The sequence below is a fragment of the Puma concolor genome, chromosome C1 (genome assembly GCF_028749965.1).
Source record: "Puma concolor isolate L17-30 chromosome C1, mPumCon1.1.hap2, whole genome shotgun sequence".
Lineage (NCBI taxonomy): Eukaryota > Metazoa > Chordata > Mammalia > Carnivora > Felidae > Puma > Puma concolor.
This window is the reverse complement of record NC_141674.1, coordinates 17,378,159-17,396,348: the sequence shown is the minus strand read 5'-3', so window position 1 is coordinate 17,396,348 and position 18,190 is coordinate 17,378,159. Positions and strand designations below refer to the sequence as shown.

The 18,190-nt window shown below is 45.9% G+C and overlaps 1 protein-coding gene across 1 annotated transcript; it reads left to right on the top strand.

The window, feature by feature from the left end:
• Nucleotides 1–3,632: 3,632 nt before the first annotated feature.
• ZNF436 (zinc finger protein 436) lies at nt 3,633–11,751 on the top strand. Its single transcript, XM_025912529.2, has 3 exons — nt 3,633–4,544; nt 5,355–5,481; nt 7,967–11,751. Exons 1-3 carry the CDS (start codon nt 4,512–4,514, stop codon nt 9,217–9,219), a joined length of 1,413 nt encoding a protein of 470 aa, XP_025768314.1. The 5' UTR covers nt 3,633–4,511; the 3' UTR covers nt 9,220–11,751.
• The last annotated feature ends 6,439 nt before the right edge of the window (nt 11,752–18,190 follow it).

Here is an 18,190-nt window from a genome sequence, read left to right as displayed (position 1 = left end):
AGGGCGGTGTCCTATCTCCCCGCAGTGTCTGGTACAGAATAGAGACATGTTCAGTGACTGTGGGCCTCGCAATGCCTTTAAGTAGGCTCAATAATGCTAAGTAAGCTTGTTGTACATTTTTTAATGCAATTGTTTACATTTTTGGAAAATGTTGATCCTCTCGGGAGAAAACTAGCTGAAATGCATGGGTTCCTAAAGAACTTCCCTATCCTTTCCACTCCCCGCTCCTTCTGCAGAGTCAATCTGCTCTTCTCACCCCAGGCCAGCCCCCAGGCTGCACCCACCTCCCCCCACCCCCCCATCTGTACCTCATCACCGGCTCTGCTGATCCACAGCCAAAGGCAGAGACAGTCAGGCAAGGGGACACAAGAGACTGTCCCTGCTCGGCTTCCTCCTCCTGCCACTCCACCTCCACACCCTTCCTTCTAGCCATGCACAGTCCTGGCTATCCTGGAACAAGCTTTGTCCTTTCACGCCTCCGTGACTTCGCACATGCTGTTCTGCAAGACTGGAATGCTTTCCCTCCCCTCTCTTCTCCACCTCCGAGACTCCTACAGTCTTTGCAAGCCAGCTCAGATGTCACCTCCTCTCTGAAGCCTCCTCCCCTGCCCTCTGCTCTCAGTCCACCCCCTCCTCGGCACAGACTTGCTCATCATGTACTACAGCAGTTGGACTGCAGGGACTCCTAGTCACTACAAGTGTCCCCGTGTCCCCAGCTCCTTGTGCTGTGATGAGGCTTCCTCTCTGCTCCTGGTGGGGGTGGGGGGCGGGTCAAGAGGAGCCCGGGGCACTTTGATTTTTTGATGTGCCTGGTATTTTTGAAAATGAGGAGATGGCAAAACAAGTTCGCAAATACTGAGGCAAGTTTTTCCATGTTTAATAAATTAATGCTTCTATGAATACAAAAAAATACAACATAATTGTGCTGTTCACAAGATAATGATAGGATTTATTGAAATATAATAATTTATAATGCACCACAGGCCTAGCGGTCTGTTAATGAGAAACAAGTTTAGGGACACAGACGGAGGGTCTTTGATCAAACCGGTCAGTGGATCTGCCATAATGTGAAACCCCGTTTGGAGATTGTGTCAAAAGCCTGATTTGGAGACCCTGGCCAGAAGGTTCTTCTGGCCCCTTTCTGTGCTGATAGGCTGTGCTGCCACCTCTGTACGCAGTAGGTGCTCACTGTTTGCTGAATGATTGGCACACGTACAGCTTTGCAAGTTAATTATTGAAAATTCACGCACAGTAAGTATTCCTGAGAAACAATGAAGTCCTGAACAATGGGGCAGGAAGCCACCTCCTTCTCCAGTAACCCCAACCTGAGTCCAGCTGAAGACTGCAGCAGGAAACCCCTCACCCACTGTCTTTCCTACCCTTCCTCCTCAAGGGCACCAAACGCAGCTTCTGTTCTCGCCTCTCTTCTCCTCCACCCTCTTGAGGGTCCCAGGTGAAGAGAGAGAAAAGCACTCAGAAGGAGGCAAGCAGCCAAGCTGGGCTGGGAGAGGAAAGTTGTCCTGCCCCCAGGCAGGCCTGAGGAATAAAAGAAACAGAGGGAGGACAAAGAAGGACTTAAAGCACCGGAGCAAGGGGGAGAGAGGCCTAAGGAAGTTTACAAAGCAATCTGTCAGAGAAGGGCTGAAAAGGGAGCCCTGCTGGGCTGAGTGGCGCAGGCGCTCTACTCACCTTAGGCCCAGTTAGAGATGTGCGTTTACTCAGCCCAAGTCCTCCCAGGAGCTTCCCAGAACACGAGCGAGGCCTCCACTGGCCGGGTTCTGGCAACCTCAAACACCTCTGCTCTAATAGGCTCAATACACCAGTTTGCTTGAACCCACCAAACTGGCCCAACTTCCAATTCCCTCTGGATTTCCGACAGAAACACTATGTGGGTGAAGGTCACCAGCAGTCTGACTTCCCAGATTTTCTGAGCCGGTGAAAATATCCACAAGGCCTTTCTGGAAGTCTCCCCTGCCACCAAAGGCAGGATTAATAATAATAACGGCTACCATCTGAGTGTTCATTCTGTGTGGAGGGCTTTACCCCATCTCACTTAGTGCCCACCACCGCCTTAGGTATGATTGCCCTGTTTTACATAAAGGGAAATGGGCCTGGAGAGATTGAATGACTATCTAGAGGATAGACAGCCTGGATTCCAACTCAGGTCTATTTGACCTCGCTGCCCACCCTCTTCGCTCTATGGATATTGTCTCTTGGGAATCCTCTACAATTCTTCTTTCTTTCTTTCTTTTTTTTTTTTTTTTTTTTTTTTGTGGTACCCAAATAAATTTCAGATGGGGTAGGATGGTACAATTCTGAGCTATCTAAAGAATTCCTAACCTCACAGCTGGGGATGGGAAGAGCAGTGGGAGTGGGAGTCTGCCTCATGGCTGGGTAGGGTCCTAGTTCTTTTTAGACACTTGAGTAATTTAACCATAAATAACTGGGCACTGGGAACAGGACACTCACTAATAAAAGCATAGCCTGGAGTCATGTTGGGGGGGGGGGTAGAATTCAAGTCACTCAGTGGGTGGATGTATCTGCAAAACAAAAGAAAAGCCCCTTTCCCAGCCCAGGCAGAGAAATCTCCTGTAAAGTTAGAGACAACAGGCTTCTGGGCACGTAGCCAAGGTTCTGGGGATATTTATAACTTGAAGAGGGTGGGAGTCCCTAATAAGCTGCTATATTCTTTTTCCATCACTTCCCTCTCCAAGGCTACAGCGAGCTCAGAGCTCTTCCCCACGCAGAATGCCTGCTTTCCCCAATGTTCGGCTTCCATTGTCTAATTTTCTCATCCTGGCTGGGGAAAGGAAAGGCTGCAAGTCCTTCCGTTCGGAAGAACTCCAGTTGAATGCAGCTTAGCCGCTGCTGGTGTTTCTTGGCTAGCTGCTGTGGTCTCAGGGATCTGCCTATGAGTGTGTGGTTTCCCTAAGCTGCTTGAGAGTCTGTGAGTCTTTGGGATCCGCCTACGATCTCTGGGCTTTGCCTGCAAGTCTACGGGTTTGAGATCTACCTGCGGGTCTGAGATATCCGGGATCTGCCAGTGATTTCTAGAATCCTTCCAAACACTCGAAGTCTCAGAGAACTCTGCGGATTTGGAATCTGTTTGAGGCCTCTCAGATCTTGGAGCCGGCGATCTAGTGGATCTTCGGGGCAGGCGGTAAGTCTGTTCTTTCCCAGCTTGGTTTTTCGGTTTCCCACCTTCAGCGGGTCAGGGACTACTAGCATCCTGAGGGCCCGCCCAGCTCAGGCCCTCAGAGGCCCAAGAGCCCATCCGTGCAGGAAACCGTCAGAAATCCTCTTAGTAGACAAGCCCCCAGGGATGATCAGGACGGGTTTTTTCAGCCCTGGGGCTTGACTTGCTCCTTCTTATGCGCCCTATCCTCCACCCTCGCTTTTGATTTCCCTCGGGTTTTCTCTTCTCTGCTGGACGCAGCTCAGCCCGCCCATCAAGCGGCGCCCTCTTTAGAAGGACAAGGTTGGCTGCCCGTACAGGGTTAATAGCAAAAGGGCCGGGACACCGCCTGGCCGAGCCGCGGACTCCACTAGCCAGCGCACTGGAGGCGCGGGGCCTCCTGGGAGTTGTAGTCTGAGTAGCCGGGTGAGAGTGCCGCAGGCACTGCTGGGAGACGTAGTGCGTGGGCGGAGCTCAAAGTTCCAGCGCGGCCGCCGAGTCTCCCCTGGGGAGTGGGCGGCTGCCGCTTTTCTCTCAGGTCCCGGCTGTCAAATTAGGGCTAATCCCAGCAGAACTCAACACAAGCCAGCGCCTATATTAGGCCCGACGTCGAAGTTAAGGCCTGACTCAAGACAAGCATAAGGTCGTGAGGAGATGCAGGGCAATCCCTCTGGCTTAATCGGGCCGTGGTCTCCAAGAGACGAAAGCGGAAGATACTCCTCCCTGGCTAGGAGGACGCCCTTCCTTCTTCACCCTTTTGTTCTTTTCCCTCCTTGGTTTTTGGCCTCTGACTGGCCTTTGTACGCGGGAATGGAACTCCAACTCCCGACAGGCCACGGGAGCAGGCGCAGGCGTGATCGAGGTGCTCAGCCACGCTACAAGAGGCGGGCCTAGTGTTCAGCATCTAATTGGCAAAGCGTTTTGCAACCTTCGCTCGCTGATTGGCTGAGATAGCTGCCGGAAAGGGCCAGCCTCGAGATGGGAGAGCGGAGGCGTTCTGTGGGCTGGGCTGAGAGCCTCCTCCCCGAGACAGCATCGACTTGACCCCCGGCCCCGGAGGGCCCGAGCTAGGGGGTTGTCTTAGTAAATTCCGGCAGTGCCTCCACCCTCCGGTGGCGGAGACACAGAGGGCGGGTCGCACTCGAGGGTCAGGAAGGAGAGTGACCCGGCCCGGCTCCCGGGCCCTCCCCACCCGCCTGGCGGCCAGAACTCCAGCCCTGGGGAGTGGGCAGGGCCTATCTTCTGTGCCTCACGCCCTGCTTTTCGCCTCCTTTAGCGCTGTCTGCTAGCTGCTTTTCCTGCTCTCTCTTCTGGGAGGCGAATCCTTGAGCCCGAGATGGCAGCCACCCTGCTCATGGCTGGGTCCCAGGTAAGCCGGGGGTGGCTTCTCGGACCCTGCCTCTGCTTACCCACCTTGTCCCGGCGTTTCTTCGCTGTGCAAATCCCTGTTGGAAATTCCCTGGGATTAGTAATTCGCTCGCTTCGGTATTCTGCCTCGAGAAACCTCAGTACCAGGCCAGTATAGCCACGAACAAGCATTTATTGAACACCTGCTGTATGCCTTTAAATCCTAGGAAGGCAAAAGATGGATGGAACGGTCCCTCCCCGCCTGCTCACAATCTGTAGGGAGACAGACGCATTCGTTGAACTGTGATACAACGTGATAACAGCTTTATTTGTCGTAGAAACAAAGTGCTGTGGTGTGGGAACCAAGAAGTTGGGGTGATTAATTCTAAGGAGCCTAAGGGAGGAGTGGAGCGGAGCAGGGGGCCAGGGGACACTGAAGAACTGTCTGTACTGGAACAGGGCCTTAAAGAATTGTAAATTTTCACTAGTCTGAGACATACTACAGGAATAGAGGGACAGCGAGTAAAAGGTATGTAGGGATGTAGGTGCTACGTGTGTTCTGAGAAAAGTACCGCTAGAAGATAAAGTTCTGGAGTGGACAGGACTATCTGGCCATGGGACCAGAGCAGTCAGCTGGTAAATGGATCCCTTTTCTCCCACATCTCTCTTTTTTTTTTTTTTTTTGCCTGTTTATTTCTTCTTTGGACTCTTCAGATCAGACTTGATACCTTTTGCCTTCGCAACAGTTCTAGCCATGTCTCTAATTTCAAAAGGAGGAATTAGTATTAACCTTCTGGATACCCAGTAATGAGGAAGCATTGTGTGATTTCAGGCACCTGTGACATTTGAAGATATGGCCATGTACCTCACTCGGGAAGAATGGAGACCTCTGGATCCTACACAGAGGGACCTTTACAGGGATGTCATGCAGGAGAATTACGGAAACGTTGTCTCACTAGGTAAGTAAGGATTCTCTGCCTTTCTTCGCTCCCACGTTTTTGAGACTCAAAAATGGCTTAGCTCTTTCAACACAACCAAGTTGTGTGATTTTTAAAGCATTGAATCAGATATTGGTTTGAGTTGAGTCCTCAGGCAGATCTTGGAGTGTGGGAACATCAAGGTCATGTTGTCTAAAAGGAAAGACCGTTTCTGCCCATTTTAGAAACATTCAGATTTCTTGTGCCCTGAGTCATCTACCATTCTCCAGCCTGTTTGTACAGATCACTGACCAAACAGGTCTGACATAATGGTGCTTGCCAGGATATAAATGCCCACGTAAATGGTCGTTTTACTAGAAGATGAGGAGGGTTCTGACTCAGGTTCATGGGAGGGCAAAAGCCACGTCTTTGTGTTTGTTTTGTCTTCAGAGCCTTAGCTTTGCCAGAGCTCCTTTATTTATCTGGAGCAGGTACCTGTCTAGAGATGTTTCAGAGTTGATCGTAAATTTTGAGTGTGTCAAATGTTCCAGAAAAATCCTGAACTCAACGAGATCACAAATTCTATTAGGAAGAGAAGTAATTGTTTTGATGGTTTGTAAACCTGTCTTCTCTTAGCTATCTTTTGGTCTGGGCGTAACTAGAATTAACAGTATATTCTTGAGCTGAACAGTCTTTTGACTCACTTTGCCTCCTAGTAAGACTTGATAGAACTTAGCAATCATATATGGTTCACTAGGTCATCTGCCCTTCATTAGGACTAATTCTTATTTTGAAATCTTTATTTCTATAGCCTTTTCCAGGACAAAAGGCAAATAGGAGGGGTTTCCTTTTTACCTTGGGCTCTCCCTGATGTTCCAAGATTCTTGGATCTTTCCTTTAGAAAAGCAACTAAAATTTATTTACCTAGATGTAGTGCAGTCTCTCATCCAAATGTTCACCCCAATCCAACAAAAGCAAGCAGTGAGAGTCTTAAAGAAATGTGAATTTGTATGGCTCTGCCAGCCCAAGGAGTACTTGTTAGAAGGACGGAAGCATGGAAGGACGGACACACACACACACACACACACACACACACACACACACATACACACAGAAAAATAAGTTCTTTTCTCAAATAAGTTTGATACTGGTAAATACCAGTATTATTGGTAAATAATATCTACAGGGCACCTGGGTGGCTCAGTCAGTTGAGTGTCCAGCTTCGGTTCAGCTCATGATCTCATGGTTCCCTAGTTTGAGCCCCACATCAGTCTGTCTGCTGACAGCACAGAGTCTGCTTCAGATCCTCTGTCTCCCTCTCTCTCTGCTCCTTGCCCACTCATGTATGTGCCCTCTTTTTCTCTCTCTCTGAAAAATTTAAAAAAAATTTAGTAAATAATTAAAATTTACAAGGCTTCTTAACCTCAGGACTCTTCAGAACCTTTAATGTGTTAAATGGCGTGCCCATTTCTAAGAAGAGATGTTGAATGCACCATTTACCAAAGTAGTTTATCCATAGACCCTTTTCTCCCAGCATACATAGTAACCTCTAGGTTGATGAGTGTGCTAAGTAACACAACTTGGAAAAACAGTGTCTGGTAGAAAGTTGCTTATAGATAGTGGTTGTATATTTTCTTTTTCATTTTCATTTGAAGGCTGTGTTTAGGTAATGTCAGGGATGTTCTGAGCCAGGCATCATTTGTGCATTCTCCAACCTTCCCTCCTCTATTCACATTTAAAGGCCGCTTGGGGTGCCTGGGTGGCTCAGTCGGTTGAGCGTCAAACTTTGGCTCAGGTCATGATCTCTTGGTCTGTGAGTTCGAACCCCGCGTTGGGCTCTGTGCTGACAGCTCAGAGCCTGGAGCCGGCTTCGGATTCTGTCTCTCTCTCTCTGTGCCCCTCCCCCTCTCATGCTCTGTCTGTCTGTCTCTCTCTCTCTGTCAAAAATAAATAAAAATTAAAAAAAAATTTTTAAAGGCCACTGGAAGGAAGCAAGTAACATTTGGCAGTCACTTTTCCTGTCAACTAAGACTTGATATAGCTAGACAAAAATGTTTTTTCCATCCTAACCCAGTAGATTCATAGTAAATATCATCTAATGATAATGATGAAGGCTTGGAAAGTTTAAGAACGTACACACAATGCGATCACATGTAAAACATCTAGGTTCTTGGCTTCTAGGCATTCTAATATACAGTCTTTTATGTTTTCTGTTCTGGTTCTTTGAAAACACCAGGAGCATATACAATTTTCATAAAGAACCATTAACGGTAATGGTTCAGAGCATGAACTGTTATCAGACAAACCTGGATTTGAATCTTAGTCCCACCACTTACTACTCTGTGAACTTTTTGCAAGTCACTTCTCGGGGTCTAGAATTTACTATCCATAGGGTAGAAATCATAATGCCTGACTCTCAGGGTGATTGAAGTAATTTGGGGAAAGAACTTAGCACAATGCCTGGTACACAGGAGACAAATTTTGTGTATTTGCCGGGATTATTATTATTATTTACCCTTTATTACAGATTTTGAGATCAGGAGTGAGAATGAAGTGAATCCAAAGCAAGAGATTAGTGAAGATGTGGAATTTGGCACTGCATCTGAAAGACCTGTGGGGAACACTGAGGAAAATCCTGAAAATGAAGAAGCCTTTGAAAGCAGGGAGAGACCCGAAAGACAGTGGGGAGATTTAACAGCAGAAGAGTGGGTAAGCTATCCTCTTCAACAAGTCACTGACCTGCTCGTTCACAAAGAAGTCCACACGGGCATCCGGTATCATATATGTTCTCATTGTGGAAAGGCCTTCAGTCAGATCTCAGACCTTAATCGACATCAGAAAACCCACACTGGAGACAGACCCTATAAGTGCTACGAATGTGGAAAGGGCTTCAGTCGGAGCTCACACCTTATTCAGCATCAAAGAACACACACCGGGGAAAGGCCTTATGACTGTAATGAGTGTGGGAAAAGTTTTGGAAGAAGCTCTCACCTCATTCAGCACCAGACAATCCACACTGGAGAAAAACCCCACAAATGTAACGAGTGTGGGAAAAGTTTCTGCCGGCTGTCTCACCTCATCCAGCACCAAAGGACCCATAGTGGGGAAAAGCCCTATGAGTGTGAGGAGTGTGGGAAAAGCTTCAGCCGGAGCTCTCACCTAGCTCAGCACCAGAGGACCCACACAGGTGAGAAGCCTTACGAGTGTAATGAATGTGGGCGAGGCTTCAGTGAGAGATCTGATCTCATCAAACACTATCGGGTGCACACGGGGGAGAGGCCCTACAAGTGTGATGAGTGTGGGAAGAATTTCAGTCAGAACTCCGACCTGGTGCGCCATCGCAGAGCCCACACGGGAGAAAAGCCGTACCACTGTAACGAATGTGGGGAGAATTTCAGCCGCATCTCGCACTTGGTTCAGCACCAGAGAACGCACACAGGGGAAAAGCCGTACGAATGTAACGCTTGTGGGAAAAGCTTCAGCCGGAGCTCTCATCTCATCACACACCAGAAAATTCACACCGGAGAGAAGCCCTACGAGTGCAATGAGTGTTGGCGAAGCTTCGGAGAAAGGTCAGATCTCATTAAACACCAGAGAACCCACACCGGAGAGAAGCCCTATGAGTGTGTACAGTGTGGAAAAGGTTTCACTCAGAGCTCCAACCTCATCACCCATCAAAGAGTTCATACGGGAGAGAAGCCTTACGAATGTACTGAGTGCGAGAAGAGTTTCAGCCGGAGCTCGGCACTTATTAAACATAAGAGGGTACATACTGACTAAGTCCTGTAATTATAAGAAATGATTCACTTGAAGGTACAATTTTATTTGATAGCAAAGAGCTCTCTCAAGACGGAGCTGCTTTTACCATAGTGAAGTTCCTTGCCGGCCATCGTTTGAAACATCAAAGAAGATAAGCCATTTGAAATTCTGACCCACAACTTTGGGAACGTTCCCCCCTTCTCCCAAGGAGTGATTTTTTTTTTATTCACTGAATATTAATGAAGTACTTCATCAGAATCAGCTCCACAAGTAACTGGGAATCTGAAGACCAGGGGATGCATGCTGGTAAAGCCTCAGGATTGGAAATGGAGTAAATCTTTAAAAGTTCTCTCTCTCATCCGTGGCCCAAAGAACTATGCTAGGGGAAATGTTGGACTGTAATAGGGTGGTCACAGCTGCTTCGGAAAAAGACAACCAGAGACTGCCTGAATTGCCACACCTGTTCACTCTCCGTAATTGTTGGGCACGCACATCTTCCCCTTTGAAAGGCGTTTTCCTTGAGTTGCGTATGCATTTGTATCTTTCCATCTTCCTGAGAGCAGGATTCTGCACGATGAAGGCAATGATCATAACTGTTTCCCTCATTGTTCCTAATTACCTTTACTCAAGCTTGCATCTTTGCAAAAGCTAACTACAGATGCAGATTAAAAGGAAACATGAGACACAGGTTTGGGGACCAAGGACTCATCAATGGTGGTGACTTTAGCAAGAGCTGGTTACTGTTGTTATTGCCACTAATCAAAATGTATTCCTTTTCTTTGGGGGATCACTGTAGGGGACAATGTAGGGAGGGTATCTTCAAGGAAAGATAGGACCGTACTGGTGGTGGAGTGTAAGGAGCAAGTGGAATTGGCCACTCCCGGGAAGGAAACACAGAGTTCCTCCCCAAGGACCACCACCATTCCTTTCTGTGTTCTTCCCCTTCTGCCTTGAGAGATCAATTCTACTACTAACTCTAGGATTTGATAAGGGCCACATCCCAGTGTTTCTCTTGGCTTGCATAAGGGCATGTGTATGTACAGTAAAACATGTATTCCTGTAATTTTTCCAGTAGCGGAAACTGAATTCACACAGAATTAGCATGTTCCTGGGTGATGTTGATCATGTGACAGAACTACAGACAACTCCAGTGTGAGAAATGTCCTTTCATTTTCTTTTTTTTTTTATAAAGGAAAAATGTTAAACACTAGTGCTCTAGTGTGCACGCTCCTTTAAGATCTGTCTTTGTACAGAACTAAGCACTTGTTTATGTGTATCAGTCAATTGTGGGAGATAATAACTGGACAGATAGGTTGAGTGTCCTGTTCTCAGACTGAATACTCTTCTCTTTGGCCTACTCACAAAGAATGAATAAACCCAGATAGGAATGTGTTTCTATCCTGTCAGTCTACAGATACATGTGGTTAAGATGAAAGTTGACCCAAATTAAACCTGTTAGCGTCAGTTCTCCTAATCTCAGCCCACATAGGAGTTAAGAAATACCCCAGGCATTGGTGCTTATCCAGGCATTTGGGGGTGGAAGTGTGAGGGGGAGTGGACTAAGGAATAGATCTTTTTCGAGAGTGCCCCAAGCTATTTCTACTGTGCTTTATTGTGAATGCTGTAACATTTGAAAAATATTTCGCCATAGCTCTTTGGGACTTGGTGTGTTAAAGGAGCCAGTGGTCTCTCTCGGGTAGTATACTACGTCGAGTCATTAGGAGCCACAACTGTGTGGGACTGCATCCTTTGCAGGGACACAACCTTGAAAGGAACAAAATGAAACACCACTCCATCAAGGAGGTTTCTTCATGTTGCCACTCCTGTTTAAATACAAACTCAACTCGGGCAGGGAGCATGTTTTGTGTCGTGTACAAAATCTAGCCGATCGTGGGTATCCATATTTTAATTGTTGAATGACTCACATGTTCTTGATGACTGAACTCGAATATGTCCTTTCCTGTATCAGTGTTGCTAATGGTTTTAACAAATATCAGAGTTCTCCTGTTGTTTCTGTGAGGCACTCTGGGCATCAGCTTTGGAGTGGCCACAGAAGACAGCATCCTCATGACCCAAGGGTATTTCACTCCCTCTTTCTTCCCTACTCTCCTGCCCCATCCCAACCTGTTCCTGCTGCTGCTTTTGGCTTCTTAGAGGTGAGTGGCTCAAGAAGAGGCTTCTTGGTGCCCCAGCCATCTCTCCATACATGTACACTCCAGCTGGGAAGTTCAAAGGGCAAGGGCCAGACCAGCTGTCTCCTGTCTTTCTGCCAACTGCTGCCCATTTGCTGTGTTGAACTTTTGTGTAGAACTTCTGCATCAGACTCTCTTTGCTAATGCTTTCTGCATGTTTCCTGCTCCCAAGTCTCTGGCCGCTTCTGCACATACCCTGAACACTTTGTGCCTGTTTTCTATGGTTGTGGAGAGTGAGTGAACAAGTAAGTATGTAGAGCAGTTTTTCGTAGGGTATTGGTCGCAGTTATGCTAGTGTCTATCTACATCTGTATTCTAACAATATTCTATAATTAAAAGTATACTTTTTAAAAATCAAAAAGCTGAGAATTTTTTTAGTAACCCAGCACCGATTCATAAACTGGTTTCTTGTCAGATTCACTAAGAGTGGACACAATTGTCTTTACATTGATGCATTTGTACACATGTTCTGGTAGAAATTTGGGCGCACGTTATTTCACACACTGGTGGGCCCTCTGGATATTGCCATTATTGTAGGAAGATGCAAAAATCTGGAGAGTTTCCTGTGAAGATTGGGTTGGAGGCAAAGCAGCGTGGAAGTATTTGGTATGAGTGTCTCGTTAACTTTGGAGAAGGTGAAACACAAACACATCCAAAAGCAAAAATGAAAGGAGGCCTTGTTGCTTTAAGGAGATATTTTTGGATATCTGTTAAGAACACTAAAACAATTTCTTCTGAACTAGTATTGGAATCCCAGAACAGATCCCTCTTAGAAATAGTCAAAGGCTCTCTATTCATGACACAGTTTGCCTAAGGCAGTGATTATGTATTACTAAGGTGTGGCCACAATTTTCAAATTACTTACAAGTAATTTTCTCTTATGAAACCTTTCTTTAAATGGCGGGCCAGTCTAGGCAGAGGTAGGGAGTCGAAGTGCTTTAAATTGGGGAAAACTACAAAGTTGAAAGAAAAACTTCAACTAAACCTATACCCAAGACTTGGAAAGAAAAGAGATTTTATTAAAACATCGTTTAAAGCTCTCTTTTTCCGTGCTACATGTTCAACAATTTTTATTTCTGGGAGGAAACGTTAAAGGAAAATGCTGGCTCACCTGGAGCCCCCCTCTAAGGGTATTTGATATGTTAATATTTTGCCATTATTATAATGGAAGCAGATTTCCTTCTGTGTGAGCTGTTCTCTAAAAGGCCAGGTTAGGGCTTTGCTTCCAGGCCGTTAGGACACCAATGAATGCACTGAAATGATAATTTGTTAAGTGGTTCCCTACTGTTTCAAAAGTTAGTATTGTTTGAAAAGGAGTTCCTATGCCCTGGGAGGAATGGACTTTTTGAAGCATTGGTTAGATACCCGTCTCTAGTGGCGTAGCCTGGGCCCTGTGTATCTGTAGGAGACTTCAAGATAAAAGGGCATTAGTGAAACACAGCTGAGGAGGAAAACTAATAGAAGAAAATTACCTTGTCGTGCCCTAAAATTGTTTCATAGTTAATCCCATTTTTTAAATATTTTATTTATTTTTTAATGAGTTTTCCATGTTTTTTTTTTTTAATTTTTAATGTTTATTTACTTTTGAGAGGCGGGGAGAGACAGAGAGACAGAGACGAGCAGGGGAGGGGCAGAGTGAGAGGGAGACACAGAATCTGAAGCAGGCTCCAGGCCCTGAGCTGTCAGCAGAGCCCGACGCAGGGCTCGAACTCATGGACTGTGAGATCATGACTTGAGCTGAAGTCGGACGCTCAACCAACTGAACCACCCAGGCACCCCAAGATTTTATTTTTAGGTAATCTCTACACCTAACATGGGGCTCAAACTTCAATCCCAAGATCAAGAGTCGCATGCTCTTCCGACTGAGCCACTCAGGCGCCTCAAGCTAATCTCCTTTTTTTTTTTTTTTTTTTTTAAAATTTTTTTTTCAACATTTATTTATTTTTGCGACAGAGAGAGGCAGAGCATGAACGGGGGAGGGGCAGAGAGAGAGGGAGACACAGAATCGGAAACAGGCTCCAGGCTCTGAGCCATCAGCCCAGAGCCCGACGCGGGGCTCGAACTCCCGGACCGCGAGATCGTGACCTGGCTGAAGTCGGACGCTTAACCGACTGCGCCACCCAGGCGCCCCGCTAATCTCCTTTTTTAATGTTTTCCTAAATGCTTTGTGTTCAAAGTTTTTATCATTTTCAGCTTCTCCAAAGGTGGTTTTGTTTTTCCTTCAGGGAGAGACCGAGGCTGATGACCTCAAAATCCCACTCTGAATTTCACAACAGCCCCTGTGCCTAGCTGATTTATGGACATCCCCGTTTGGAAATTACCAGGCACCTTAAAATCAACCCCAAACTGACCTTACCGCTTTCTTCCACCCCACCCCCCCCAGCTGCTTTCTCCTGTATTTAACTCAGCCATTGCCTAGTTACCCAAGCTGGAAACTTGGATATCACACTCAACAGCTCCTGTTCCTTTCAGCCCCTTCCCCAAAACAATAAATATTAGTTGAACAGTCATCCAGTCATGACCAACCTTGCTCTTTCTACTTGCTTTCTCACCACTTACCATGCAACCTTAGGCAAGTTCATTAATTTTCTGTTCCTTGGATTTCCCATCCATAAATGGGGGTAATTATATCTACCTCCTAGAGTTGCAAAGATTTAAGTGAGATAATGGGCTTGAAATATTAGCTGCAGTTATTGAGACCATCACCAGGACACATCCTGCTGACTTTTTAAAAAAATTTTTTAATTTTATTTTTAAGTAATCCTACACCCAATGTGGGTTCAAACTCACAACCCTGAGATTAAGAGCCACACGCTCCTCTGACTGACCAGCCAGGTGTCCCCACCCACATCTTGTTTACTGAAACCACCTCCTAATGAGTCTCTCTCTCTCTCTCTCTTTACAGTTCATCCATTTGTTTTTGAGAGAGAGAGCATGCGTGAGTAAGGGAGGGGTGGAGACGGAGAGAAAGAGAATCCCAAGTAGGCTCTGCACTGTCAGTATGGAGCCTGATGCAGGGCTCAAGCCCATGAACCATGAGATCATGACCTGAGCTGAAATCGAGAGCCAGCCGCTCAACCGACTGAGCCACCCAGGCATCCCATGCATCTCTTTTCCATTTGCAATCCCCTCTGGTCTATTCTGCCTAGCTGGAGCTAGACCTTTCTAAAGGGCAAATCCTTTCTTTGCCACTGTTCTGTGTAAAATCTTCTCATGCTTCCCATCGCCCGTTGCATATGGTGAAACTCTTTTGGTGTAATTTTTGAGGAGGTCATCCGTGCTCTGGCCTCTGCCACCCTCCACTGCCCTCAGCTTCAGTTCTCTGTGCTATCAACGCTACAAGCTGAATCTCTTTCTCTCCACTCCTGGCCAACTCCTTGTCCTTCAAGTCTCATTCCTAACTTGTTCTAAGAACCCTTTCCTGATCCCACAAGATGAACAGGTGTCCCGTTTCTGTGTTCCATGAGTTTGTGCCAATCAAAGCACTTTATCCCTGCTTCATAATTGTCTGCTTACTTTTTCATCTCCTCCATTAGACTTTGGTACCCTTGAAGAAGTCATTGTGTCTTGCTCACTATTGTATCTTCAGCTATTAGCAAATGTTTGACTTAAGATATAGAGTAGGCAGGCAACAGATATTTGTTGGATAAGAGAGAGGACATTATGTGTAAACTTCATTCCCCTCAGCAGAGCTGGTGACTTCAGTTCCAATTTGTCACCACACAAGCTACTCACCAAAGAACGTTAGAAGTTCTGTCATTGGATATCTAGTGGGGCCTTATGCAAGATGAAGAAGGCTCCCAGAGCCAATATGACCTATCAAAGACACCTCCCAGCCTGTCCCCCAGATAAAGCTGGGATAATAAAGGTACCCACCCCTGGTGGTTCCTGTATTTGATGGGTCATTGTCATCTTCTCTCTAGGAATAGATTCTTTATGGCAACTTTGGAGCTGTGTTGCAAGGTAGGCTGTCAACACAGGAAACTTGGGCAGGATTTTAAGCTCCCTGTTCTAAGTTTGGTATTTGATCAGCCTCTGAATTCTTCAAACAGAGCACATAAACAAATAAATGGTGGGTAATCTTTTGCAGGAAGAATCCAGATTCTTATGAGAATCTAATGAAAAGTTTCAGATCATTTGCTTTTATTGAGTTTTCAGAATTCTTTATATGTTTTGGACACAAGTCCTTTATCATACATATGACTTACAAGTATTTCTCCCAGTCTTTGGCCTTGCCTTTCATGCTCTTAATAGTGTCTTTCAGGGGCGCCTGGGTGGCGCAGTCGGTTAAGCGTCCGACTTCAGCCAGGTCACGATCTCGCGGTCCGTGAGTTCAAGCCCCGCGTCGGGCTCTGGGCTGATGGCTCAGAGCCTGGAGCCTGTTTCCGATTCTGTGTCTCCCTCTCTCTCTGCCCCTCGCCCGTTCATGCTCTGTCTCTCTCTGTCCCCAAAATAAATAAACGTTGAAAAAAATTAAAAAAAAATAGTGTCTTTCAAAGAACCAAAGTTTTAAATTTTGATCACCTGCAGTTTTCTGATAGGATTTTTACCCCAGGTTTCCTTTTCTAGATCTTCACATTGGTATCTTGAATCATAGCACTTAAATCTTTGTTTTTTTAGCAAAGGAAGGGAGAAAGCACGCTTTCTGGACTTCATTCTTGTTTAGTTACATCCACTCTACTGGAGTTTGAGTTTTAGCCTAGGTAGTACTGCCATTAGATCAGGGCAGCAGGGCCACCACCCTGAGCCCTGCTCTTTAAAGTTCCCTGATCTGGCTTTGCTCTAGTTGCACCTTCGCTCATGGGGCTAAGGATGTGCCCATCTAGAGCTCATACCTCCTCCTTCCCTTTCTAGATCACAAACTCTAGGTATCCAGGATCTTGGAATTCTTTGCCCAAATAGCTCCCTTTCAAGTGTCTTCCCCAGGTTTGTGTTCTTGAAGGTAAACCAATCTGCACGTGTGTACCCCCAGGCCTTAGGTTTGGGAGGATAGACTGAAATTACACCTGCACGTTGAGTAGCCTCACGCATGTGGATGTTAGGGCCCACCTAGAACGGGACAGATACAGAGTAGGGAAAGAAGGGGACAGGCCTCTATTTGTACTCTTCTTCAGTCCTGGTTCCAGCTGTCCTATCAAAAATTTCCAAAAAAAAAAAAAAAAAAAAAATTCCGGGGCACCTGGCTGACTGAGTAGGAAGAGCATTGGACTCTTGATCTCGGGGTCATGAGTTCGAGCCCCACATCGGGTATAGAGATTACTTAAAAAAATAAATAAACTTAAAAAACTTGAGTGCCTGGCTGCCTCAGTCAGTACAGCATGCAACTCTTGATCTTGGGGTTGTTGAGTTTAAGCCCCGCATTGGGTGTCGAGCATACTTTATATTTTTTTTGATTTCATGTTTTATTTTTAAAAATTTACATCCAAATGAGTTAGCATATAGTGCAACAATGATTTCGGGAGTAGATTCCTTAGCGCCCCTTAGCCATTTAGCCCATCCCCCCTCCCACAACCCCTCCAGTAACCCTCAGTTTGTCTCCATATTTATGAGTCTCTTCTGTTCTGTCCCCCTCCCTGTTTTTATATTATTTTTGCTTCCCTTCCCTTATGTTCATCTGTTTTGTCTCTTAAACTCCTCATATGAGTGAAGTCATATGATTTTTGTCTTTCTCTAATTTCACTTAGCATAATACCCTCCAGTTCCATCCATGTAGCTGCAAATGGCAAGATTTCATTCTGATTGCCGAGTAATACTCCATTGTATATACATACCACATCCTCTTTATCCATTCATCCTTCGATGGACATTTGGGCTCTTTCCATACTTTGGCTATTGTTAATAGTGCTGCTATAAACATGGGGGTGCGTGTGTCCCTTCGAAACAGCACACCTGTATCCCTTGGATAAATGCCTAGTAGTGCAATTCCTGGGTCATAGGGTAGTTCTATTTTTAGTTTTTTGAGGAAACTCTGTACTGTTTTCCAGAGTGGCTACACCAGCTTGTATTCCCACAAACAACGCAAAAGAGACCCTCTTTCTCCGCATCCTCACCAACATCTGTTGTTGCCTGAGTTGTTAATGTTAGCCATTCTGATAGGTGTAAGGTGGTATCTCATTGTGGTTTTGATTGAGCTTACTTTAAAAAAATGTATGGGCCTGGGTGGCTCTGTCAGTTAAGCACCCAGCTGACAGCGCAGAGCCTACTTGGGATTCTCTCTCCCAATTTCTCTCTCAAAATAAATAAATAAACATTTTTTTTTTTAATTTTCCACAAGTGGCTTATCGTGGGGGAGTCAGAACCTATGAAATCCAGATTTCCGAGGTAAGTTATTTGTTGGATGGATGAATATACTATGAATGGAACCAGAACACCGAAAGAGGAGGAGTCTGGGACGGGTATGAAGATTACAAGTTAAGTCATTTAATTTGTTGAGTACCAGTTTAGGTACCTGGCATAAGACTGAATGAGATGAAGACTCTGCCCTTGTAGAACTTATATGCTGGTGGGGGAGATGGACAATAAACAAAGACATATATACCATCAGGTGATAACAAGAAAAACAGACATAAGGGAAGGAGAGTGAAGGGGACCGCTATTTTGGAGAGTGCTCAAGGAAAGCCCCTCTAAAGAGGTGACATTAGAGCACAGCCCTAAATGAGCCACCAGAATATCTGGGGGAAGTGTTCTGAATACTTAATTTACTGAAGAGCAAACGTTAAGTGGTGAGGCAGTGGTTGGCATACTAGAGGAACAACCACCAGGTTGGTGGGGGTGGAGTTCATTGAGCAAGGGGTCAAAAG